The following is a 27,793-nucleotide window of genomic DNA, read 5'->3' on the forward strand; positions in this document are numbered from 1 at the left end:
AAGTTTGCGCAGTAGGTTTTTTAATATTGCCAATCATAGCTTTGTATTTACTTGTTTGAGTCTGTATAAGTTGACAGCAATAAAAAGGTGGATAGTTGATACCATACATCCTAACAGACTGGCAGTTCCTGATTATCTCTTCAAATTTCCTTCCTTGATTCCTACATGAGCAGTTCTTTGTACTCCATCTTCAGACTTCAAGACTTGCTCTGTTTTTAGACTCAGACTTAGTCAATCACTCCGGCTGATTGAATTTTTCTGTCAGCTAGCCTCAGGTTATATGAATTGCTCTATGTTTGTAGCCTTATGTTATATGAATTGCTCTATGTTTGCAGTAGTCCTATGTTATATGAATTGCTCTATGTTTGTAGCCTTATTTTATATGAATTGCTCTATGTTTGCAGTAGTCCTATGCTATATGAATTTTCTATGTTGGCTAGCCACAGATTACGTGATGAATTGCTCCATTTTTGTAGCCTTAGGCTTTAGGAATTGCTTTATGTTGTCGAGCTTCAGTTTATATGAAGTGCTCTCTGCTGTCTTTAACCGAGATATAAATTATACTGTCACTTTAAGGCTAGTGGTCCAATGCTCAGCAATAAAATGTAAATGTTTTGGATGCATACCTAACATGCTCTCAGAACTCGGAGTTATCATATCCTACCACATTCAGGCAGTTTTGCCATTTAACCAACCAATAATGCCATATCGGTTTCTGTTTAGTCAGTCTTTTTAATTTTTACTTCAAGGGTAAAGGTCAAACTCTCAATAATAAAATGTAAATGTTTCATCTTGGGCGAGTTGACTCCAAACTACACATCTATACTATAAATCTTTAAAATAAAATATATTTATAAAAAACACAAATGGCCAATAACAAGTTACAACTTAATCTTTATTTAAAAGTGGTGAAGAGAAGTTTTGTTTTAGTTTTTCTGTTGTTGTTCAGTTGACATTCAGCATTTTTATTGGCATGAGAAATAGCGCTTCGCATATACAATGCATTTTATTACACCATATACAAGGGGAGATTACAGCTAAAATTCAAAAGAGCAGTGCAAATCTATAACCAGAATAATGTTACCAAACAATAATAAAATAGATGCAATATAAAACAAATATATTTCACAAAACAATTGTGAAGTGTCATGCTACATTTAATAGAGATTTTCATCGTTCTCCAATGAGATTTATGACAGATATAGATTTTTAAAATATATTTTAAAAATCTAACATTTCACTAAATACCAAACCACCTAATGGCCATATTGCTTAAGTTATACTCAAAACTTCACTTCTTGCTGAAAAAGTATTCATAGACCAGCAAAATGCTAGAGCTCAAAGGATGGAAAAATGCTGCTGGGAAAGTTAACAGCAGACGTGCTTGTTGTAATTTACCGAAACACCTTTAAAATGTTCTAAAGGAAAATATGTTTTGAAATGTTTATTAGTTTTTGTTAGTTTTTAAGATTGTACGAAAACGGATGCATACGATGGCTGTTTAGAAGGGAATACCTGCTGCCATATTTGGGCGTGTTATGATATTTGGGCAAACTGCCATATTTGGGCATATAACCATATTTGGACATTTTACAGTACATTTACTGAAAATGGGCTGCCAGGTATATTCTGTTCTCCATATCTGACAATCAGAGCGTATCGCCCCTTGTGTCGTACTGTGTATGAAACGTTGTAGACATTCCTGTTGTTATGTTTGACTATCATCTCATCTACAGGAGGTGTACCAGCTGGCCCCACCATGGCACAGAACAGCATATTTTGACCTGCATAAAATAAAAGCAAATAATATTTTAAAAGGAGTATGCAGGTGTGTTAATGTGATGAAACTTCATATGAAAGGGCAAGTGGCTTACAACAATCTCAGCCAGTACACATCCCTTTCTTTTTCGATGAAACAAACACACAGAATTTAAGGTTTCATTAAAATCGTGTAAATTTAACTGGAAAACCAACATGTTTGTAACTAATGACTGGTTTACACTATATCACAGTATCTTGGGATTGATGCCACAGTACTTCGGTGATTGTCGATGATAATCTGTTCACACTATCACAATTTCATCCCAGCATCAGGAAATAATTCGTCATGTAGTGTTCTAGTTAAACTTTACCGACATATCCGCGTTGCTTCCTCGATGCTATCGGCCGCGGTTCGCATAGTCGATGATAAGTGCCGAAAGGAAAACGCCCACGCGCGAAGATACAGTGTGAACCATCCTTTAGTGAACCACAACATTGTAGCCTTGCATCTCTGTGTAACACATAGCTTTTAATAAGTTAATACCAACTCTGATTTATGTGTGGATAAAACTATTAACATATTACAGATCACAGGCTACAATTAATCTTAATTTACTCTAACATTTTCTCAGTTTATATGCGCTTAAGTAAATATGAGAATTACCTGCATGTCAACATTGAATTGAGAATTACCTGCATGTGATGTGTCAACAGCGAATTGAGCACTTCTGCCCATAAATGCTTTATTTAGCCCAATTCCCTTCGACGTGACCTTGGAGGCATCAGAGTTGAACTTGAGAAGGGCTGACATGTCATCTTCTTTTTTCTGTTTGGTCTCAACTACGCAGTGAGCATGCTCCTTCTTTCCTGTAGATTTTCCTGAGCCTGCAATGACAGAATTGAAAACAGAAAATGATCTGCCAGACAGAAAATGACAGAATTGAAAACAAATAAAAAGTTGACACTAAACTTTTAAACATAGTATACAGTATATATATATATATATATATATAAATATATATATATATAAATATATATATATATATAGTATAGTATAGTGTATATATAGTATAGTATATATATATATATATAGTATATAGTGTATGCCTAGATAAGGCTATTACCGTACTAAATTGTTTTTTGTCAGAAAACAATTGCCAATCATCAAGCAAAAAGTTATGTCAATGTCACTTTTGGGAAGTTTGTCTACTTAATTTGGGAGCTCTTTATACTTTATGTTAATTAGGAGTAATGTGCTCTTGAACTAAACTATAACATTGTGGTATGCACAAATATGACCAGTTGCGCGAGTCAATGACAAATATGCTTTGTTATATAGCTGTTTTTATGGAATCAAGTGTCAACTCAGATGACGGAAGTACAACGCAATTTCTAATCTATAATTACACTGCTGGTCACAAATTCGAGCTTCTAGTAGTACTTTGTTTATAGTAGGCAAATAATAGCCCAATAAACAACTTTCACTGCGGATATAATTGTGGGCAATGTTATTAGACCTAATTTTTTGTCATTATCTATTCTTAAGAACTCTATGTCTATACTCTAAAACTATTCATGATTAAGTTATATTCCTGTAGCAATAATATTATTCAATCTTAGTTTCCTGTAGTCAAACTGACGCAGGTAATATGAAAATCATACCATGAAATCTTAATGTTTTACCTGCACTTCAAATATAAAAACAGACAATAACAAATACGATTACCATTAACAATAGAATAATAAAAGAATTATAGTTATCATTATATATCATATCATTATATATCATTACAGGTATATATCATCATATTTATCAATCTATATCTATCTATACCTATATAAATATCTACATCTATCTATATCTATCTATATCTATCTATTTATCTATAACTATCTATTTATTTATCTATATCTATATCTATTTATAAAACTCCAAGCAGCTGGTAATCTCACTTAAAACCATCAGACTGAAGAAATAGTACAAAGAATAATTAAAGCGCATCATAAAAGATTGCTTTGCATGAGATTCGAACTCATGACATTCGGCATAATAAATTGATGCTCTCTTATCCGCCCTTATCGACTACCTGATTTTGCAGAATATGCAATTAATAGTAAAATAAATATAGTTATCATGATACGTTATATCATGATATATTATATGATATACAAACAGCCGATATATCATAGTTTAAAAGGCAAGAATAAGTAATCTTTATTACTTGTTAGCATTTTTAGAATTCCCACGCTACGCCCTCAACTATAAGCTGACTTGAGTAAGACCTACCAGTTATTTTGGCCTTGAAAGGACTCCCAGCAATATGGTAATTACCCCCGTACTTCACAGCAATAAAGTAGTCTCCAGGAGCAGCTGGTTTGTACAGAAACTTGTAGCCTTCATGTACCTACAATAATCATAACAATAATAATAATGATATGTGAATAATAATAGTGATAACAATACAGCATGCACAGGATTTAATTATTACATACTTTTCAAGGACAGGAAATGCATTAGTGAACTCTTTTAAAACAGGAAATTAATTATGAGACTGGAAATTAATAACTTGTTTCCTATTCTCGTTTGTAGAACAGGAAGCGAGTTAAATGAGTTTTCAAAAACAAGAAGTGAATTAGGTGATTCTTCAAGAACCGGAAACGAGTTGGATGAATCTTTAAAAAAAAGATTTATTTGATGATTTTATTCTGTGATTTATTTATAGAACATGAAGTGAATTCTTCTATTCTTCATAAGCAAAGGTTAGTTGGCTTAAAGAAAACAGGAAGACTAAAGATCAGTTAGGTCATGAGTAGGTGTTTTCTAGAATGTATATAGATTTAAATCACTTGGTAAAACTAAATGTAAAAGTAGACAACTCCCCCGAAGCTAACTTAGAGATGATAGTAGCACTTGCTACATCTGAATAAGTCTAATCATTTTATTTTCTCTCTACTAAATATGTACATTATAGCCAAGTCTCAAAAAGACAAGCTGAATTTCAGATGATCTTTTATTATTATTATTGTTATTATTATTGCTATTATTATCGTTATTATTATTATTCATGTTATTACTATTATTGCTGCTGTCTGTATATATCTCACCTCTTGAGCAGTTATGACAGCTTTTGAAGGACCATCGATTGTAACAGCGAGTGTAGATGCTGCTCCAGTGCTTATCGTATTCACTGTGAAGGAGTTGTCCTGACCTGAAAATATTGCAATTATTTCCTCATATACGCTTTCACAGGTCGATCTTACTATATAAATACTATATAGATGCTTTGTAAATACGTAATAAGACTAAAGAATTCTTGAAAAAATGCTACCTTTAAAGTCATAAGCTAAACATTCATAAAATTTAACTGAATACTCAGTCAGCTAATAAAGAAAGACTGCTTTGCGTTGTTAGACAATCAGCAGCCAGACATAATTTCTTTAACCTTTTGGGTACCATTTTCGCATTTTACCACAAACGCATAGATGACCCGAGTGCTAATTTCACCTTTCTGTGAATCGGTAAATCTTCTCTGAATCGATGAAACTTAACAACCACCGGTGAATGAGCATAATATTCACCTCATGCATTATATTTGTAATATGATGTATAAGGTGAATATTACATTATATTTTGTAATATGATTACAAAATATCTACAAACCTGACATATTAACAGTAGAAATATATTTAGATTGCCTATGAAGCAGTTTTAGACAGTTAGGTCGAGTATTTAATTAATAGCGGTCAAAGAAATGGATAATGTCAAAAACGCACCCATTTAATTGCGATGTCACCAATGCTTTTTAAAAATTTATCAACACTTTGCGACAGCTTTCTTAAACCGAGGTCCAACACAGTATAAACCACTATACGTCTACGGAATATTAAAAAAATCGCTGTTCCGCTTGGTGATTGCTTTTCTCACAAATAAAAAAAAACAATGTTTTGCAAGTCAATAATTTGAAACCGTTCGTTTCTATAAAAAATATGTACTTTTTTGTATAATGTTTTATATCTAATGTTATAACAGTTTATTTTAGTTTAAATTGGAAACCTTTATTTGCTGGAGCACTCATTGTATAAGATTTTGGAAAGTTCTTGCAATCGATAATCATATATTGAGTGATACAAATTTATTTGTTAGACGATGATATGTTTTTTGAGCTCTATTTCCGGTTTGCTTTATATTCATATTACATTTAATAACTCTGCATTAATTCTCCTAGCTTATCTAAACTGCCTTCATGCTATTTCAAAACTTTTACCAGCAAAATAAAACAGCTAGCATTTATGAAATGTAAGCTATTTCAAAAAACAAGCTTTTTGTATACGGCATCGTCTAGACTGCTATGAGGTCACACAAGACAAGTACTATTGATCATATTCTGTTGTTGAAAGGGCTCTAATGATGTATTGTTTATTTGAGCTAAACAGACCATAAAATAACAGAGCAAAAGCCAAAATTAAACGACGAGTTGTTAGTGAAAAAATGCAGCACCATAGCACTTGTCCCAACAAATAATGCAGCAGTCAAAAAGTTAAATCAAAGCAAAATATTTAACAGTTCAAAAGGGTCAGAGAATTCCCCTGATCTTGCAATTTTTAGTATATCACTTTCCATAGCTTTATTTTTAGCATTCATTTAATTTATTGAAAAACCCAAAAAGAAAGCGCTGGTCAATCAACATTTTTATATAAGTTGCGACAGGATAATTATCAAAAAATGCGAAAAAATTTTAAATGGTGTTAAAAATGACTATAATATAGGGATGTTTAAAAATATGTTTAAAAGTATAGTTTTTCATTTAAAATCTAGACGTCGCAAATTTTTATTATGGTTGCTCTTTTTTGACGCTTGGGTTACTGTTGTACAACAACTTGGGTTTACCGTTGCACAATAACTTGGCTTTAACGTTGCACAATAACTTGAGTTTGCAACTGCACAACAACTAAAAAATGACAATAACATGACAAGAAAGTTGAGCAATTCTGCTTTCTAGCAAATGCAAGCAAAACACAAATATATTGCAGACAATGTTGCTTAATAATAACTATTTATAAATTACTTAATTTTATTTTTGGCAAAACAAAGATCATTCGAATTGTAAAAAACTAAAATACCAACTCGCAAAGAATTAAGAAACTTTAGACATTAACAAGACTTTCTTTAGATTTTTATGCTTTGGTTGTCAACGAACATTTGAAGTTCCATTTATTAAGAGAACACGTCACAGACCCTGTATAACCATGCCAGAACAGACTGTTTTATGACTTTAACAATGACACAATTCAATTCTCATCAAAAAATTAATGATTCAGCTCCCCATTTTTTTGCATATTAAGATGTGTAAGAATTTATTCAATTCATAATTCACCGCGAAACACCACAATTCAATTCTCTAGCTATCCTAACTTCAATAAATCGATTCTAATCAATTCTCCCAAATAGACAAAATCCATTTTCTATCAATTTTTGCCAAAAATTGACTTAATGCAATATAATAAAATAATCTTAAACCACAGTCACTAACTTAGGCGTACACATTAGCTCAGTACCCCGATTGTTCGTACAGGAAACATCAACTTTTTTGCTGCAGATTTTATGGCTGTTCGGATGGAATTAAGTGTTGACAATGTTTTGCTGGCACACACTCAGTATTTGTTGTAAAGGCTAGAATTTCTGTCATATTCTGTTAATTCAAAGTTTTTTAAGATTAAACAAAAAATTTTGCGCATGAGTCAATGCATTTGACAAACAAAAAAAATGCTTGATATTTGTGTAGTTTAGTGAACCCAGCTGCAAAAGAAAAATGCTATCATTTTTGCAGTTTGACCAAAACGCAGACCCACATGCTCTAATATAAGATTGTAGTGGTCAGAAATTCTTACATCCCGTGTTGAAACATTTCACTAGCAGAAATATGTTTAGGTCGCTCTTTACAATATCTTTCATCTATCTCAAACTGGAAATAAAAAAATTGGAAATCGCCATTTATGTGGTGGTTTCTGAGTAAATGAAAGATTAACTTTTTTTTGGCATAATGATAATCCAACATCCTAAATTTATTGTCGCAAAGTTTTTGGTGATCCTGTTAACTTTGTGATCTTTGGTCAATGTTTTTGTATAGGCACTAAGGCGAGCCGAGCCGTTATAAAGGTTTTTCGTAGGGCAAGTATTCAATATTAGCTATGTAGCAAATTATTGTCTACTGACTTGTTTTGCCGGAAACGAGGCCCTCTCCACTGGCAAGAACAAGGCCGGGATCAGGGTCGGCTTGGCCCACAATCACTCTAAAAGGACTGCCACGAATGTGATAATCATCGAGGAGCAAGTGGATGTAGTGCACTCCATTTTCTCTCGGAATGAACCTAACAGCAAAGTGACCTGTAAGATAAAAGCCACACTTCTAGCAACGGTAAGACTTGAACAGGTGCATTTGCAGGTGATGCAAGTGGCAGTAGCTTTGTAAGATCACGCGATTGGTCAGGTCAAGTCATCCGCAGCTTTTAAACAAGGAGAGTTTTAAAGAAACGTTGGAATGTTTATTCTATCAATTAGCTTAGAAACTAACAATAAACCTAGTCAAAAATATTGTGAATTGGTATTTTTCTAGTTAACTAATGAGCTAATTAAAAAGTATATATTTTAGTTATTTTTGATAACAGAAAAATAAAAATGGCTTTCAAGCTTATTTTTAAACTAACTCAAAACTCACTGCTTTAGTTTGTTATTAATTCAATGAAATTACTTATGAGGTCTACACAAGCTGCTACATACTGACTTACAGCCTACAAGATGAGAGCGGACAGCTCTAAATAAAGTGACTAATTGCTTATGTATTATAATTTTCTATATTAATGAAACAAAACTGCTAACAAATTTTTAATTGTTACAAAATTTATGTAAAAAAAAGTTACCGTTCTTATTTAGTTATCAGAGAGAAAGTATAATAACAATGATGATAAAGGTAAAAAATAAATAATATCAATTATTTAAGTTGATTTAAGTTTTTATACAAATTGGGTAGCAGCAAAAATTCCGAAAAGAGATTTGAAGAAGAGCTGCCTAGTTTTTAAACGGTTATTAAAAAGTTAAACAATTTTGGAAATAATTTTTATTGCCTAATTTTGTAGCAAGTTAAATCATGAGATGTTACGTGAGCTTAAAATTAAGCCTTTTAATGTTATAATTTGGTTTAACACATTAAACTATTGTGAAAGTCATCATTATATAATTTAACAAAGTAGTTGATATGAATAGATGCAATGCTAACAATGGTTGGGTAACTCCAAACTTACTGCCTGAATCATCGAGAGATTGAATAAGTGCCTCATCTTCGGCCCCAGAGGGCGCCACTACCTTTGCACCCAGTTTCCCCTGTGCACCATTAAACACGCATGTGAAAGCGTTGGGCTTTCCAACCTGAAAGATAAAAATATTAGTAAGCAGTTATAAGTTTCACCAAAAAACTCACAAGTATAACAAAATTATCATGTCGTGTTTTATGTTTAAAAATAATAGTTCAAAACAAACTTTGACAACATTTCAATCAGCGCTTTTAATAGTCCGGCATCTAACTGCAGTTGACCATACCAGATTTAGGATATTTGGGTATGAGAATTACCAGAAGTTACATTTTTACTTTATACTGAATATCATAATAACTCTGTTTCAGTTTTGTCTCTACATTGCCTCTGTGGCCTAATAGATAAGTCACCTGCCTCCTAAGGAGGGGATTGTGGGTTCGAGTACCACCAGAGGTTCCACTTTTATTTAACATGGAATAACACAAGAATTCTGTTTCATGATTGTCTTTGGTTATAACCAACAGTGCCTCTGCGGCCTAAAGGATAAGGCATCTGCCTCCTAAGGCATCTGCCTTATCTATTACCTCTGCGAGGTAATATATAAGGCATCTACCTCCTAAGCAGGGGATTGTGGGTTCAAGCCCCACCATGGGGTTACATTTTTAGTTATTATGGAATAACACAATAGTTCTGTTGCATGATTGTCTTAGATTATTGCTAACAGTGCCTCTGAGAGGTAATAGATAAGGCATGCATCTGCCTCCTAGCAGGGGATTGTGGGTTCGAGTCCTACCAGGGGTTACATTTTTAGTTAGCATGAGATAAAACTAGAATTGTGTTTCATGATTGCCTATGGTTGCTGCCAGCAGTGCTTCTGTAGACTAATGGATAAGGCATCTGCCTCCTAAGCAGGGTATTGTGGGTTCGAGTCCCACCAGGGGTTACATTTTTAGTTGGCAATGTAATAACACAAGAATTTTGTTTCATGATTGTCTCTGGTTGATGTCAACAGTGCCTCTGTGGCCTAATGGATAAAACATCTGCCTCCTAAGCAGAGGATTGTGGGTTCGAGTCCCACCACAGGTTACATTTTTAGTTAGCGTGGAATAACACAAGAATTCTGTTTCATGATTGTCTTTGGTTATTGTCAACAGTGCCTCTGCGAGGTAATAGATAAGGGATCAACCTCCTAAGCAGGGGATTGTGGGTTCAAGTCCCACCAGGGGTTACATTTTTAGTTAGCATGGAATAACACAATAATTCTGTTTGATGATTGTCTTAGATTATTGCCAGCAGTGCCTCTGTGGCCTAATGGACAAGGCATCCGCCTCCTAAGCAGGGGATTGTGGGTTCGATTTCTACTAGGGGTTACATTTTTAGTTGGCATGGAATAACACAAGAATTCTGTTTGATGATTGTCTTAGATTATTGCCAGCAGTGCCTCTGTGGCCTAATGGATAAGGCATCCGCCTCCTAAGCAGGGGATTGTGGGTTCGATTTCTACTAGGGGTTACATTTTTAGTTGGCATGGAATAACACAAGAATTCTGTTTCATGATTGCCTTTGGTTGCTGCCAACAGTGCCTCTGTGGCCTAATGGCAGATAAGGCATCTGCCTCCTAAGCAGGGAATTGTGGACTCAAGTGTGGATTGTAGGTTTGAGTCACACCAGATGGTGGATTATTAAACCAAATCTCTACTAAAATAAGCCAGAGTCAGAAGTTAGACGATTTCTTTCAACAAGATTCAAACTAATGCCGTTCAGTTTGCTACTCCCACATGTGCTTCAATCAATCACCTCCTCGTATTTCAGAATAATTGCGCAGATACGACACTTATACTCTGCTTTATCGACATACCTGATCATCTTCCACCGCGCACCGGACTACTAGGGTAATATGAAAATGCGAGCTTAATCAGGTTTTGAAATGATAAACATTGCCTCTCTAGCCTATGGATGAACAGGGAATTAATATACAGCGGACCCCCGTACGATATTAATCAGTTCCGGTGTTGGCATCGTAAAGTGAAAACGTCGTATAAAGAGGTATGGATCCCATCGTAATTATCTAATGCAAACATCCCCTGGTAAAAATCACCACAATTTTATATACATACTGTACATATCAAAAATTAGTAAAATAATAACATGTTAACATGCTATGCTAAAGTTAACATGCTAAAGTTAGCATGTTAACCTCAGTAACTATAGTACTACGCTACAGTAACTTTAGTGTGTTTAGCAGTTATGATCTGCAATAAAATGTAACATTGCATGTGCAGTACGTACCGTAGGAGTTCTCACCTTAAATGCCTATGCCTGCCTATGCCTGCCTATGCCTTCCTATGCCTGCCTATGCCTGCCTATGCCTGCCTATGCCTGCCTATGCCTGCCTATGCCTGCCTATGCCTGCCTATGCCTGCCTATGCCTGCCTATGCCTGCCTATGCCTGCCTATGCCTGCCTATGCCTGCCTATGCCTGCCTATGCCTGCCTATGCCTGCCTATGCCTGCCTATGCCTGCCTATGCCTGCCTATGCCTGCCTATGCCTGCCTATGCCTGCCTATGCCTGCCTATGCCTGCCTATGCCTGCCTATGCCTGCCTATGCCTGCCTATGCCTGCCTATGCCTGCCTATGCCTGCCTATGCCTGCCTATGCCTGCCTATGCCTGCCTATGCCTGCCTATGCCTGCCTATGCCTGCCTATGCCTGCCTATGCCTGCCTATGCCTGCCTATGCCTGCCTATGCCTGCCTATGCCTGCCTATGCCTGCCTATGCCTGCCTATGCCTGCCTATGCCTGCCTATGCCTGCCTATGCCTGCCTATGCCTGCCTATGCCTGCCTATGCCTGCCTATGCCTGCCTATGCTGCCTGTTATTTCCTTAAAGTGTGATTTATTAATATAGATGCTAAAGTGAGGTTTGCTGTGTTTGCGCAATGACCTCTACCAACCTTGGCTTTACCACTAGTAACTACCAATTATTATAAAGTTTATTTAAGCAAAATACAGAAGCTTCAATTTCTTCTCAAAGAACTCATTTCTATTCATAAGCTCTGAGTATAATTAACATCGTTTAAAGTCGTTGAGTAAGTATATGACATATATGTATATGTCATATACTTACTTACATATACTTCTAACATATATGTATATGTTATAAAAGCGCATGTTTGGGGCAATATGCTGGGCTGCAAGGGCACTTCAATTGTGAGAAATAATGGTGTTTCCAACAATACAAAATGCTCCTCTTTGTACAAGTTTTAGTTTTATACATGTAGATGGAATCCTTGCTATCTCACACCGGAATCTTTCATAAAGGTTTTCATATAACTGTCCTGGGCACAGTATCATTCTTCCAAAATATGTCTTTAATGTAATAAAACAGTGAGTAAAAAATACCAAAAATGAATGAAAAATGTTCTGTAAAAACTTGCTTTGGAGTAAAAGTTACCTTAAACCTGAGAGTGATTACTAAATTAAGGAAAGTCTCAAAGCCATGTCACTTATTTGAATGCCACGTCTATTTGAGCGGCACTATAGAGAAAGGGTTGGAAAATAGAGTGCCATGGCATTCATTTAGAGGTTTTACGGTGTATGAAATGAATGCCTTCAAGCAAATTTTGCACTGACAGCTGATGACTCGTTTACAATAATTCTGGTTACAGTTAGCACTAGTCTCCTTACTTGAACAAAACAAACACTATATTAATGTTATGAGACTTACTTTAGTGCATCGGTACCATACTATTTGAATATTCTTCTCGTTCATAGTAAATTGCTAAAGTCCTAATATATTATTGAAAAACTCAAATGAAACAACATTGTGATTGCTGGCTTTTGTTTACAAGTTTTTTTTTAAATAAAAAAGTTAAAAATGGAAATAGGAATGCAGGTATTCCCAATCATGCTGCTATAAAATATAATGATCTCTTCCTGTTCAACCGAATGAAAATGCTATAAAAGTCTAAAGTAAAAACAACTGAGTCTTGTACAGCGGACCCTCTGATATAGTGGACCCTCTGATACAGTGAGCTCTCTGATACAGTGGACCCTCGCCATATGATTTTAATTAATTCCAGTGTAGCCAGCTAAAAACGCAAATTTCGTATAGAGGGGTATGAAAAGCAATAGTAAATATCTAATGCAGACACCCCCTTGTAAGAATCATCAAAATTTTATAAGCGTACTGTAGGCTACAAATTAAAAATTAGTAGCAAAATAATATGTTAACCTTAGTAACTATAGTTACCTACAGTAACTTTAATGGGTTTAGTGGATATGATCTGCAATAAAATGTAACATTACAATGTGCTATGTGCAGTACGTACTGTAGAGAGTTCTTAACTTCGAAGCAGACGTATTTCATAAACGTTGTTTGTTAACTCAAATGAATTTAGCTTACTAAACACATACTTAAAGCTAAGTTTTACTAAGTATTTTTAACTATTTCACTGAACTTCAACTTTTTCATCGCTAAAATCTTATTCCCTATCTGTTTCCAGTTTCGTTTTCACAATAACTAATAACGAATAACACTGAACTGAGAGATATCAAGCATTGTATCGCTTTTACGCGTTGTGTGAGGGATTTTGGTGAATAGCATATCGGCATATTTATTATTCCGACCTATTCAGCACACCGACTGCCAAATTTGCATTCCGATAGAAATTTTTGTTGATATCATACATGGTGACAAAAATGTTGTATGGCGGGACGAAAAACATTGCCTTCCACATCATAAGGCAAAAAAATCATATAACAGGAACATCGTAACTGGGGGCACATTGTATTAGAATATTATGGTAAATGATATAGGTAGTGATTTGGTTTTCATAACGAGTTTACAAATTATCGACAGCACTTTTGTACCTTTCGTACTTTTATACGGTGCTTTTGCAAATACAGTAAAATACCTGAATGTTAGATCTGGTTTGAAATAAGTACTTAGATGCTCTTGCTCCTAAACAGAACAGCAAGTAGTGAAAGTTAATAAAAAAGCTCACCTCTAGCCCCTTCTGTTTAAGTGATTGAATCGTGACTTTTCGGGCACCACCCGATGAAGGGTGAACTGGAACTCTGAATGGCGAGTCTGGGATATGCTCATCGTTGAACTTCACACCGACGATGTACTCCCCTGGCAACAAAAGATCCCCATTTACATTCCAAACTTGGGCATAAGAAACGCTCTTTACAATCGCTAAAGATAGACTGTCAAAAAGAGGAAAACTCCAAATAGGGTTGATGAAAACAAACACGTTTGGCTCTTCAGACAGATGAACCTTCCAGATATTACAAAAATCTATTTTAGAGATAAAGGTCCCCATTGACTACCACATACCAAAAAATCCTGGCAGGTAAAAGTAGTAGAAATGCCGGTAGTGGTAGCTACAGGCCTTACACGACAAATGTGTTTCATGCCAATATGACAGCAATTCATGTCAATCAATTATCAATTAATTGCATTTGAAGTAAGTACTGAAATATTCAGGTGAGAAGTCTAAACTTGAGTTATACAACTAACCACATGGGTGAAGAAACGATATTTGAGAAAATTATTGTAGCAGAAGAGTATAAAATCCACTGTGCTAGTCAGTAGCTGAACCTCATAACTACAAAGGATGGTTTTGGATTTCTTACACATACTCTAGAGGTGTATGTGTGACAACTTATTGATAAAATATCTGTCAATGCTCGGTTATGGGATAAGCTTTCGCTTAGTAATACACATACATTGTATGTATACACTAGGAGTTATTCTCTTTATGTCACTCTCAGAGATTTGTGACTGACACGGTCATTATTCTATAGATGGTCCGCAAGAACATCCGATGACATATTTATCGCGCACACGGAAGGGATGGGATTTGCTATAGGCAAGTCTTCAATTACTTTAGCCTACAAGCAATGGATTATTCATACAGATATCAAACCATGTCTTAAAATAATTACTCAACTTTAAATGTTTAACACTTTGAAGACCGGGCACGAGTGAACTCGCGTGGTTTATCTTTATTTTTCCAAACTTCTAGTTTACGCAGAATTATGAAATTTTGGTCCCCTTGCGTGTAAAGTGTTTTCAGTTGAATTCCAAAATTTCAAGTTGATTGGAAATTCAATCCTTGAGATATCGCCAAAAGGCCAAGGGCACTTCCGATTGACCAAGAAATGAAAAATGGTCGCTGTCAAAACATTAGTTTCTGATTACACACTGTTTGACCCTTTTTGGTAACAAAGATTCCAAATTAGGCAAAACTAGAAAGCTCCTTCTGAGTAACAAGAGTTTTACTCTAAAACCATTTGTTTTTTATTTATAACAAATATACATTCTATCGGACTCGGTCTATTGTAATCTTTATGTTTCTTCAGATACCTCTAATGTATCATCTCTTGGGGAAAAAAGTGTAAGAAGAATATTTGCTTTATTTGATTTAAAGTGTTTTCTTTATGAAGTACAAACTTGTTTCCATATTATGATATAAAGTTAAAAAAATTGTGTTATTTCAAGTGTTTGCACAGCTGGTGGGAAGTTGTTAATATGGTCTGTGACCAGGGGAATGCTTGTGTGTACAAGATGTGTTAATCACTGACAACAGACCCTACTCTATCTACTCAGGTATGACATACCATCGTGTTCCCCAATAAAGACAAAAACTATCATAACCCTTCTAGGTTTGGAATTTACATGTCTCATGCGTAACCCAATCTCGCACCCTCCATGTCGGAAGTCCGAAAGCACTCCAAAGTGAGTAAAACTAACTTGCTGTATCATGCTTATCCCTGATCTTCCTTGCCCAACAAATGACTATTTTTGATCTTCAGCCAGTCGGTTGCATCTCAGAGTTATTAATAGTTTAGTGACTTTTAGTTTAGCGACTGCTAAGTTTGCTTAGGTGAACTAATAAATAAGGCATCCGCCTTCAAAGTGTTGCAAATTAGCTATTACCAACAGTGCCTCTGACCAAATGGATAAGGCATCTGCCGGCTAAGCAGGAGATTGTGGGTTCAAGTCCCACCAGGTGTTACGTTTTTAGTTTGATTGCTATGGGATAGCACAAAAATTCTGTTTCATGATTGTCTTTGGTTATTACCAACAGTGCCTCTGTGGCCTAATGGATAAGGCATCCGCCTCGTAAGCAGGGAATTGTGGGTTTGAGTCCAACCAGGGGCTACATTTTTACTTAGCATGTAATACTAATAACACAAGAATTCTGTTTCATGATTGTCCTTAGTTATTACTAACAGTGCCTCTGTGGCCTAATGGATAAGGCATCTGCCTCCTAAGCAGGGGATTGTGGGTTCGAGTCCCACCAGGGGTTAAATTTTTAGTTAGCATATAATAACACAAAAATTCTGTTTCATGATTGTCCTTAGTTATTACTAACAGTGCCTCTGTAGCCTAATGGATAAGGCATCTGCCTCCTAATGGCATGTTCGAACCCACGAACCCCTCCTAAGCAGGGGTTCGTGGGTTCGAGTCCCACCAGGGGTTACATTTTTAGTTAGCATGTAATAACACAAGAATTCTGTTTCATGATTGTCTTTGGTTATTACCAACAGTGCCTCTGTGGCCTAATGGATAAGGCATCTGCCTCCGAAGCATGGGATTGTGAGTTTGAGTAACACCAGGAGTTACGCTTTTAGTTTACTGTAAGGTTTCCATTAAAATGCTACCTAATGGATAAGGCATTTTCAAGAATAGAGTATTTCTCTGTCTAAGAAGGAAATTAAGGGTTGATGCCCTATCAGAGACTAGATTTTCATTTTGTGTTGGAGACTTGAGGAATTCATTTTAATAATGCTTTACAGAATACCAACAGTATCACTGTGGTCAGGATATTGTAGGCTCAAGTCCTACCCGAGCTGATCACATCAGAATTAAGGTATTTCTTAGCTACCAGCAAAATGTGAACACGTTGCAAAATTCTAACAGAAGACTTTCGATGCCGTAGACGCATAAATGCGTTTTTTGGTAAAATGGCTGGCACTAGGCCGATAGCTATCTAAATGTACATGGTTGGCAGTGAAAGGGTTAATTGATATTTGACAAGTTTGGTAGTTTGGAGTCATACATGCCATTTCTGTGTGAGTCTGTTTTCTGTTTAACATGACGTGATGTTTTATGTAATGTAAGAGTGGAGATATGAGTTAGCTTGTTGGCTTTGCCACATGAATTTTGATCTACAGAGAGTCTAGTTATGCAATATTGAGAAGTTATACATATTCCGAAAAATTTCTCATTTTTAGTAATCTCTTACTCATAACAAACAAAACAATGTTTATCACTATCAATTAGCCCGAATAGCTAATTACAATTAAATAGTTAGTCATTAACTTTTGAATTATAAAAACTTTATTAAGCTGGAATGCTTCACAGCCCCCTCAATCATCAAATCATTAAAAGGGTTTTATGGTGTGTTGTAAACTTTTACAACACACCATAAAACTGTTACATCATTCAACACATCATCACTTTCCTATTTATCACCCGTATCAATAATGTTGTAACCGCAAAACTTTTTACAACACTTCTGGTCCGTAGACCTTTCTTCCAGAAGATGTGACACATCCAGAGCAATCTTTATAAACACTAGTATTATACCCATCACTACTGTCCTTCTCATTACTATCTCTATTGCATGTTGAATTTCCACCACAACTAGTAGTATAACTTTAATAGTAAGAATTTTATGCCAAAGGGGTGATAGAAAGCTTGGCTACATATATTCATGACTAGTCATAGGCCTGATGATGCCCCAGATTTTTTGCAGTTTAATCAGATAGCCAGCGATTGGGTATTGAAGAGGCTTTTCTGTTTTTGGTTTCAAAAGGTTTGAAACCAAATCTTTTTAGCAACCTGGTGGAAGACACAGAGCATCTATAGAAACCAAAGGTGTTTTGGTTTCTATAGAAACCACCTTTGGTTTCTATAGAAACCACCTTTGGTTTCTATAGAAAACACCTTTGGTTTCTATAGAAAACACCTTTGGTTTCTATAGAAACCAAAGGTGTTTTCTAAAATACCTTCTATAGAAACCAAAGGTTTCTATAAATGCTCTGTGCTATGAAGTTTGGATGAAAATGTGGGATCTCGTAGCATATACACAGACTAACAGACAGACACAATGATTTATTAATATTGATTAATGACTGATGTAAACATTAAAATTTTCACTCTTGTCACTTTAAAGCGCATTATTATATATTAAATATCGTATACTGTGAATAATATTATATGTGTTATATTTTGTGTCTTATTAAGCGCTAACCCTTACCACATCATACGCTTTTGTTCTAAAAGAGTTTTGAGACTTTGGTGAGTTTAGACAGAGATAAATTCTTCATGCTCAGCCAATTATAGATTTGTCTCCCTTAGTTTGCCTTTTAAGTGATGGATTGTTTAAATGATGACAAAAGATTTTTCATGCTAAAATATGTTACTTCTTATGAGGGTATTGAGCAAAATCTTATAACATGGGCTATTTTCATATTTTTGTTACAGTAAAAAATGAACAAATTTGCGTGGGATATTTTGGGTTCTTTAAAATAAATGTGAAGACAAAATAATAATTTTATTGATAATGAAATTTGTTGACTTTCAAGCTATTTCATTAGTAATCTAATATTGCTGATATTGATAAGCAGTGGCCCACAGTTATAGACTTGAGTTCTTTAACGAGAGTATCTGAATAATTAGGTCGAATGACAACCCACCCATCATTATTCTGGTGATAAGATTTTGTTTTCGCAGCAAATATTAGGCTATTTCAGTCAAAGTTCTTCACGAAATTTTAATAACAGAAAGCAACCCAACTGTTTGTTGAGATTCTTAGAAAATTACCACCACTGCTACTACTACTACTACTATCACTACTACCACTACTACTGCTACTACTACTACTGTTACTACTATTACTACTACTATCACTACTACTATTACAACTACTACTACTACTACCACCACTACTGCTACTACCACCACCACTACTGCTACTACCACCACTACTGCTACTACCACCACCACTACTGCTACTACCACCACTACTGCTACTACCACCACTACTGCTACTACTACTACTGTTGTTACTACTATTACTACTACTACCACTACTACTATTGCAACTACTACTACTACTACTACCACCACTACTGCTACTACCACCACTACTACTACCACCACTACTGCTACTACTACTGCTACTACTACTACTACTACCACCACTACTGCTACTACCACCACTACTACTACCAACTACCAAGCTACAGATTGAGTAATCTTTTTGAGCAACTAAAACGTAGATAAATCGGCTGAAAGGAGTCAGTTGCAACTCACCAGGCTCATCACAAGTAAAGTGGGCCACGGATGAACCTTTGTAGCGATCATCAAACTTAATGACAGCCTTTGATGGTCCTTCAATGCCGATAGTCAGTGATCCATTGCCAGATTCATGAGTGTAAATGTTGAATTCATTGGGGTGTCCTACCTCAGCCCTTTCCAAACCTGTTGAGAAAAAAACTGTGCTGAATAATGTCACAATTGTAAATATGTTATAACTCTATACAATCTTCAATTGGTGCGTTATATCTACAACTAAATCTACAAGGGAGCTATCAGAAAAGAAAGTTGAAGACGCAAGAAAATGAGAAGACAACTCATAGAAAAAAAGATTATTGTAAGTTTTATTTCACAAAGTGCCATGTGTTATCTTTTAGTGATATCTCAATGCTTATATCGACTTTACTGGAAATATATACATGTAGCTCAAAAGCAAAAGGCAATCGGAGAGTGGCAGCAGAAAAAAATAAAAAGTGTACATCTCTCTGTACACCACAAGCTGAATAATAACACTGGATTTAGAATCTTTACAAAACACTAGGATAAAAAGCAAAAGAACATTCTGGAAAGCTTTCAGTTTTAACCTGATAAAAATCTGTTTAAAACTCAGAAAGTTTCTAAGGCTAAATAGAATTACAAAACTTGAATATGCTTACCATTGTGTTTGAATGACCAGAGCATCTGAGCCCTACTCATAAGGTAGGCAATGGAGTAATTACTAGAAGTGACCAATCAAGTCCTCTCATTGAAATCTTTTAACACAATGAAATTAAAGATTCTAGTTCCTTCATTCAATAACTGTCCATGGAAGCAATGTGACTAATTTGTTGCTTCTCAACTTATTAAGTGAAATTAATTTGTGTAATCTGCAGTTATAAAAGCCCTGAATAATCACAAAAGAGCAAGAGAAGCGAGGCTATAGTGTTGAAATACACTATTTGCTTACACTATGATAATCTTATCAAATAAGAAAGAACATTCTAGAAAAGTTAAGCTAGGCTTAGCATCTAAAGCTCAGGGTCCAGAATAAATAGTAACACAGCAAACATAACAATATAATAACATTGATTGCAAAACTTAATATTAGAATATAGGAGTTATCTCCACCACACGACTAACAACTCCCATTTATCGTTCCTAACACTTCTCTATTAGTCAATATGGCGAAGCAGTATTTAGGAGCTCACTGTTGTCTAAGATAACTTCAGTTATTCAACAAGCAGCCTTGACCTTGGCATCGTTAGCCTTGGGTCATGAGAGTTACAACTTCGAAATCTGTCTAAATGATCAAGTCATGACGAACCAGCTCTATAAAATATTTGTCACATGCTAACTGCTAGTCAAAGACAGAGGTCTAAGCCTCGTCTCTCAAATTGTCGAAATAGTTAGCCTAAGACTTTGGTTAGAAACCAAAGGGAATATAATGCCTGTATCTGACTTCATTAACAAGAACATTACCGGCTCCGTTGGCGTGTACTTTGTGTGCCCCACCATCTACAATCGGTCCAACTGTAAATTGAAAAGGGCTACCGGGGATGTGTAATCCCTTATGCTTAATACAGATTGTGTGCACGCCCATTTCCTTGGGCACAAACTTAATCGTATACTGATCATCTGACTGATCGACTATATCGCAGAGGTCAGAGACCCCGGTTGGCGACGTTACGGAGGCGACCATGTCCATCGGGTCTGAGCCTACAACACATAAAAAGAACAACCGATTAGCCTTGAAGGTTAGATTGCAAAAAGACTTTTTTAACATGACAATATCTCAAGCAAGTCTGTGCAACATTCTATAAACGGAGAATTCAAGAATAAGAGCACTTATACTAAACCATAGATATATAAACCATATATTATTTTATATATCTATGTACAAAACAAACGAGCCACGTTGTGTGTGAAAATCTATCATAAAATATTATAACTAATTATATTAAGCTAGCTATGTAAATGTGTATCTTACTAAAAAAGAAAGATGCTTTATTATTAAATTATCAGCAGATACTAAGATACAGGTATATGCTAGGAGAGGAAGTTGTGTTCTCAAAAGAGCACAAATCCTATTCAAACTGAACAATACTCATTTTGTTCAGTTTGCAAAAAACAAGGTTTTAATTTTTGTTTTTTATTTTATTATTATTTTAGTTTATTATTTTTATTTTAACAAGGTTTTAATACTTTTTAATAGCTAGCAAAATAGACTTCTTATTTGGTGCGCAGATATTTTGTTAGAATTAGTAAAGCGAATACTTGACTGGGTGAAAAATTCTATTTTTGTTATTTGAACAAATTTTGACTCTTTATTTTAAGGTCTAGCCGACCAGAATTTTGTTTAATTAAATTGTATTTTTCATAAAACTATAATTGAAACTAAGCAGATCAAACATCTGAAACAGATGCACTTATCAACTATCCTATGCATTATATTCATGTATGCCTTGCAAGCTGTGTCACCGAAATGCCACACTGAGTACTATTTCCTCCACATTTGTATAAAATTCTTTCCATGGTCCAAAAGCGTTGTTTTCACCAAGCATGATAAACATAATACCACTCATAGTGGCACACATCTCATTTCATCACCAACCATCAGGTAGTCCAATACCCTGATTTTAATTTTAAAAAGTTTCTATCTAACCAACAATACAATATTGCATTTGCATAATATACTGTACTAACTCAACTACAAACATAAAACTGTCGGATGTTTCTTACCTGGTACCTTGAGGGAAAGCTCACAGACACTGCCAACATGCGTAGTCTCAACAACCTTTATCGCTCTAGTAGTGACAGACTCCTCATTGGAGCTGGTCAAACTACCAATTTTGCAGTTGAATGGACTACCTGTAACCAACAAACAGTCTGGTAACAAGCCATACAACTTAAAGAGACAGTTGTCACGTAACAACGCTATGATGATATCCTGGTGTACTGATCATATGCTCTAGTAGTTCAGAATTGACTGAAAAGCATTGTAAGTTGATACATCTTGCTAGAATGAAATTAGTAGAACATATTGTGTAACGTTCGTTTTTTTGTGACGCCATTTTATCGTTGTCGGCCATCTTTATAGACAACTTTTATCGTTAAAACACGAAGCTTTTGCAATGATCTTTTGAAAATGATGCTTTTGTTTGCAATTTTTTTTATTATAGTATTAAAACCACACTAATAAATACTATTAAATAAAAGAATAACGATCGTTTTCTACAAATATGTCGGCTTTTTCGTGAATGAGCGCATGTGCTAACGACTTGATGACGTCAAAAAACGATGGATAGTGTAGTGTATTGGATTATAACATAATGTAGGCTACTCTAATATTATATGTTATATAATATATAATACAATATAGTATAATAAAATATATATATATATATATATAAATTTCAATGTTTTTTGTCGTATGTCGTCATTTGTCTGTCCAGCTACAGCGATTAAAATCTAGCAATAAAAAACCATGTAGCAGAGGATTTAAACCTCCCGAATTTGAACCTTTGAATCTCAGAACCTCCTGCTCTCAAGGTGACCAACTAATACATTAAGCTACGCGAGATGCAATGGATTCATTGGACGATATGAGTCATTATCTGGGTTAAAATACGCATAGCAACTCTGCGTTACACGCAACATCACTAAAGCTTGCTCTCACGGTTTTATTAGTGAGTGGGGCAATACAAATACAAGCTTACTCAAATTAGCCAATGGCAACTATATTACCTTCCACTGTTTATAAGCCATTTTTTAATACCCGTGCAACACCGGACATTCAGCTACTCTTCACTATAATATGAGCTGAATCTAGCCATCTATCTGTCCAAAGCAACACTAAGTGCGTTAGAAAGAAAATTCCACCTTACTGGAATCGAACATGAATATTCAGATATCTAGCCGAGCGCGCTACCAACTGCATTACTCAACCACCAGAATAGTTGTGCGCGTAGTTATTACACATGACGATCTCTCATGCTGCACGGGACTGTCAGGGTATTAGTCTAATATAATCAAAATATACTCTAAGATAATATTGTTCTATACAATTCATTATGGTGAGCGTATTTCAATGTAGTGTGATGTAACAGAATTTGGCATAATGTTAAAACTCAAAATATCGAAAAGGTAAATTCTCAGATGGTTTAAAGTAAGATAATATGACAAGATAGCGTAATAAGCATAAAATCTAATAGAATAATAGAAACATATAAATTAAAATGACACAGTTTAGCTAACCAAAACCAAACAACAACATACATGTATTTCTAAATAACAATGCATTTTTAATTTTTAGTACTTTATACAAAACATCAACGTATTTTTATTCTTCTAGCTTGTGAATATTATTATGAAGGTCCTGCACTGCTTTAAGGAACACACGCTATGTTTCCATGACGCGTATGACTCGCACCATACGGATTTGGAGTTGCGCTACCGTGTAAATTAAGTGTTTCTATGGACGTTCGCATGATGCGGATCGACTCCAGCGCCTTGTTGAAAAAATGTAAGGATTTGTACGCTATAAGCTAATAATTAGCGATGCATGTGTTAGCGACGCAATCGTGTGAAGCTCGATCGAGAAAGAACAACAAAAGTATTAAAAATGTTTAAAATTGAACAGCTGGCGCAGTATTTTAATGCACACAATTCGAAGTCCTGTTTCCATTATTCGCAAGCCTTCGATCAAATTTTGCGAATTGCAAAACTCGCTTAGCTTGTGGATTTACGCTGTTTCCATGATGCGGTTAACTTGCCGATTGGCTCAAATTTGCATATTATGTGTGTCATGGAAACATAGTGACAGCTAACTGCTCGCCTCAATTTATGTTATTCCAATTTAAGGATTAAAAAATACCTTTTATTTAATGAAGACAATCGAAATTTTAAAACCAAGGTTGCAAGGTTGACTAACAATAAAGTAAATAAGCTATTCCACTAAATGATTCGGTGATTCGTAGGTAGGTCTTATTTTAGCCAATCAGGTACAATACTTGAACAACCATTTAATTCCATGGCCATATAACCGAACAAAACAATATTCTAGCTTGGCGTCATTCAGGGAGTTTTTCAGAAAACACAAACATGTTCTCTATCGAAAGAAAATGAATGCAAGTGAATGAATACCAAATTAAAGGATCAGAGGCTATCACTTTACAAAATCCAGTTATCTTTTACCTAACATCACTTGAGAGCATGCTGTTTCATATAATAGAACATACAACATATTAATCAAATAGTACATTATAAGGTACATACTATTTAATATGCTTACAATTACTCCAACAAGCAGCACATGTGGTGTAATGAGAGCTGCTAATGAACCTTAATGTACGGCTAGCTCTACAAACGTCCTTCCCATTACCTCAGCGTTACGTTTGAAACTTATACAACGTATCCATGACAACAACAAGCTATTAATACACTTGAGGTGTTAATATATTACGAAAACAAATTTAACTAAAGTAAAATATTAAGCAAAAAGAAATGTATTTAGTGATTGATTTTTTTACAGAAATAATAGGAAGGATGAAAACTGGACAGAATACCAGTTTTTCAAGTAGTGCAACTAGTTTATACTTTTACTAGCTGTGTTTCAAGGTGAAGGTCACATACCTGGCACGTGCTCATCAGCGAATTTGATGGCAATGACATAGGTACCAGGCTGTGTCGGCTTATAACTAACACCGCACGTTCCATCAGGCCTATCCTTACAGTCGATATCGGCCTTACTCGGTCCCTCGATAGACAGGCTCAAACCTCCGTAACCTGGCAACATACAAACATAATCACCATCTTGTCAACGCAATAGAAGTAGTGGCAAGCTTCATGTGCTACACAATTTAGGTTTTACTCTATGAGTTTTATAAATGTCATAAAAATGACTGTAGAAACAATGTTCATAGGAAACTTGCAATTAAATTCAATAAATTTTATTTACATGAACAGTTATATGTACATTTGAAAAATTGTCTGCTCCATTAATAAAAAACCACATAAAGTGAGATTTTTTTAGTGACCAAAAATTTTGTAAAATAATTTTGCACTTGCTTGTTTTGTTTAGAAAGAATAACGTAAATTATGGGTTTTATTTTTGAACACAATGCCAAGTAATAAAAAATTCGATTAAATTTGTCTCAGCAAAATCGCTTCCATCAAGATGATAATAAAACAGATAAGATAAAAGACAGACAAATATATCACTTATTTTCCACCCAACATTTCCAAATCAATCTATGCAATAAATGGAGTAAAAGTTTGCTAGCACTTTACTAGACATGAGAGCAGAAGCTGACTAGCTCGCCAAAGTATTAGCAATATTATTACAACTGGAACCCACTTAGCGCGAGGAATAGATAGCCCGACGGTAAGCCATCTCTACCTTCCAATTAGTTCTATACAGTAATCACAATACATAATACCCACTGTAAATATTTACGGTAGAGGAAAGGTAAGTAGGAGAGGTAGGGTATCGTCAAAAAAGAAGCTAACTCAAAGGTCACATGGTGAAAGGAATCGTTTATATTAAGGTAATTAAATGCGCTCCTTCGACTCCCTACTAGTTCATGAAAGAAATATAGGTTTTTATGCCTTCATAATGTTTACACAAAGCCACAGAATGCATCTGAGCACTTTCTTAAAGAAATGACAACTTCAAGAAAAACTTATACAAAAATTTAGGAGATTTTATCAGAAATTATCAGTTTTTTTTCATCATTTGCGATTGTTTTTGGTGTGTGAGGTGATCTGACTGCTAGAATGTCTCAAGATTAAAATCGGCAAAAACTTAATGGTGATTAAATAATTGAATACGTGTCAAAATGACATCATTAGTTGAGCAGCTGCCTGTTTCTATTGTTATTTATATCGGCTATAGAGTTTGCGTTGCGGCATCACGTATCTCTATTCTGTCGCTCTCTTTGCCGAAGTGCAACTTATAGACATTATAATTGTACTTTCGCTTGAAGCTGAGCTTTTAATGTTAATTTTGAAACGTTCTGGCAGCCAAATCACATCAAAAATCAAAAAACAATTGCAAATGAGAAAAAATTAGTGATAGTTTCTAATAAAATCTACTAAAATTTTGTGTATGTCTATTTTTGAATATCGAATAACAAATTTACAAGATAAAATATCCCATCTTGTATTTTCTAGCTTCTAACCATTCCATTGAATAAAAAAATGTTTAGACGGTCTGAGAAAGTGGTAGCCTTTGCTCCGCGTGGTACTAGATTCTTGCTTAAAAGGAATATAATAACATAATGCTGGGAGGTCTGATACCAATAAACCTAATTCTATTGTAAGTGAGTCTAATTACTGCTTCCTGTGTTCAAGATGAAGCAGCTTTATGACTATGGGGAGCATAAAGAATAGCATTGCCTCCTTAATGCCAATAACTAGCTTCTATGTAATAAGTAAGTTATTTAAGGGGCAAAGGCTAAGGATTCAGATGCTGCCTATAAAATGTTAATGTATAACAAAGAAATATTGTCTAAGGCCAATGGAGAATCTATGGGAAAGTTTTAAGATATAAAATGGACTCTATCTCCTGTCTCGATTTAGCTAAGCATTGTGGGAAAATCTGATATGTTCATCTACTTAATTTTTGTCCATTAAAACAGACATATTAGAACAAAACCTTATATCTTTTTATCTTTCTTACCAACTGTGTTCTTATTTCAATCGGTTTAACTGCTAGTGCCTTTTTATATCAGAACTCACAAGTACACATTTACTGATGACATCATTGATTTTGTGGTAATATGTTCATACAAGGATGTGAAATATGTTAGCTAAATATGACCTGATTTTAAAAAGTTTTTCCATACATCAGTTCTTGTTCATGAAGCTTGTATTCATTTTAAAAACTCAGTCTAGTTGCATCTAGTAGTTGTAAATATTGGAGCTTGGCGTTTCAATACAAACTTACTACTCTGGTTTCTTTTAATTTTTTCGTAACAAAGAAACTGAAAGAGTTGTGCACCTCCTTTACTAGTCCATTTTGGTGTAAACAAGTTTATATAAAAATCAGAAGGGAATGTTATCATATACTTTGAAATCTTACTACTATATTATGTTTATTATACATGCTAGCGGGTCGCCATTACGCGAGATGTATTTCATTTTCAATCAGATAGCCCACATGGGCATGTAGATTTTTAACATAAATATAATAAACCATAGATATAATTGGTTTATTATATCATTGTTTTTAACACAATTTGCTGCAATGCTTTCATGACAACAACCCATGAACAATCCATTGAGGACAGTTCTCCTTCTTGCATGCGAAGGCGTATTCTTAAGTTGTTGATGATAGGTGTTCAAAAGGCTGGTTTGTAGGAACCAGAGATGAATTTTTAAAATGAAACATTTTGGCGACCCGGAGGAAGGT

General features: G+C 35.0%; 1 protein-coding gene and 2 non-coding genes across 3 annotated transcripts in view; 2 read left to right on the forward strand and 1 right to left on the reverse strand.

Annotated features, from left to right (window-relative positions):
* Positions 1-987: 987 nt before the first annotated feature.
* LOC137387188 (filamin-A-like) overlaps positions 988-27,793 on the reverse strand; it is a 93,219-nt gene continuing 66,413 nt past the window's right edge. Inside the window, exons 39-49 of the mRNA XM_068073514.1 lie at positions 25,015-25,167; positions 22,123-22,251; positions 20,863-21,099; positions 19,402-19,569; positions 14,075-14,205; positions 9,061-9,184; positions 7,976-8,146; positions 4,867-4,970; positions 4,049-4,166; positions 2,455-2,646; positions 988-1,784 (exon numbers count right to left, since the gene is read on the reverse strand). Of these exons, the coding sequence (XP_067929615.1) occupies positions 1,591-1,784; positions 2,455-2,646; positions 4,049-4,166; positions 4,867-4,970; positions 7,976-8,146; positions 9,061-9,184; positions 14,075-14,205; positions 19,402-19,569; positions 20,863-21,099; positions 22,123-22,251; positions 25,015-25,167 (1,721 nt within the window). The 3' untranslated portion in view covers positions 988-1,590. The remainder of the gene's footprint in view (positions 1,785-2,454; positions 2,647-4,048; positions 4,167-4,866; positions 4,971-7,975; positions 8,147-9,060; positions 9,185-14,074; positions 14,206-19,401; positions 19,570-20,862; positions 21,100-22,122; positions 22,252-25,014; positions 25,168-27,793) is intronic.
* On the forward strand, positions 16,315-16,387 carry Trnar-ccu (transfer RNA arginine (anticodon CCU)). Its single transcript has one exon. It is a non-coding gene; the product is annotated as a tRNA-Arg (tRNA).
* Positions 16,457-16,560, forward strand: Trnar-ccu (transfer RNA arginine (anticodon CCU)). Its single transcript has 2 exons — positions 16,457-16,493; positions 16,525-16,560. It is a non-coding gene; the product is annotated as a tRNA-Arg (tRNA).

This window comes from Watersipora subatra, chromosome 2 (assembly GCF_963576615.1).
Source record: "Watersipora subatra chromosome 2, tzWatSuba1.1, whole genome shotgun sequence".
NCBI classification, from domain to species: domain Eukaryota; kingdom Metazoa; phylum Bryozoa; class Gymnolaemata; order Cheilostomatida; family Watersiporidae; genus Watersipora; species Watersipora subatra.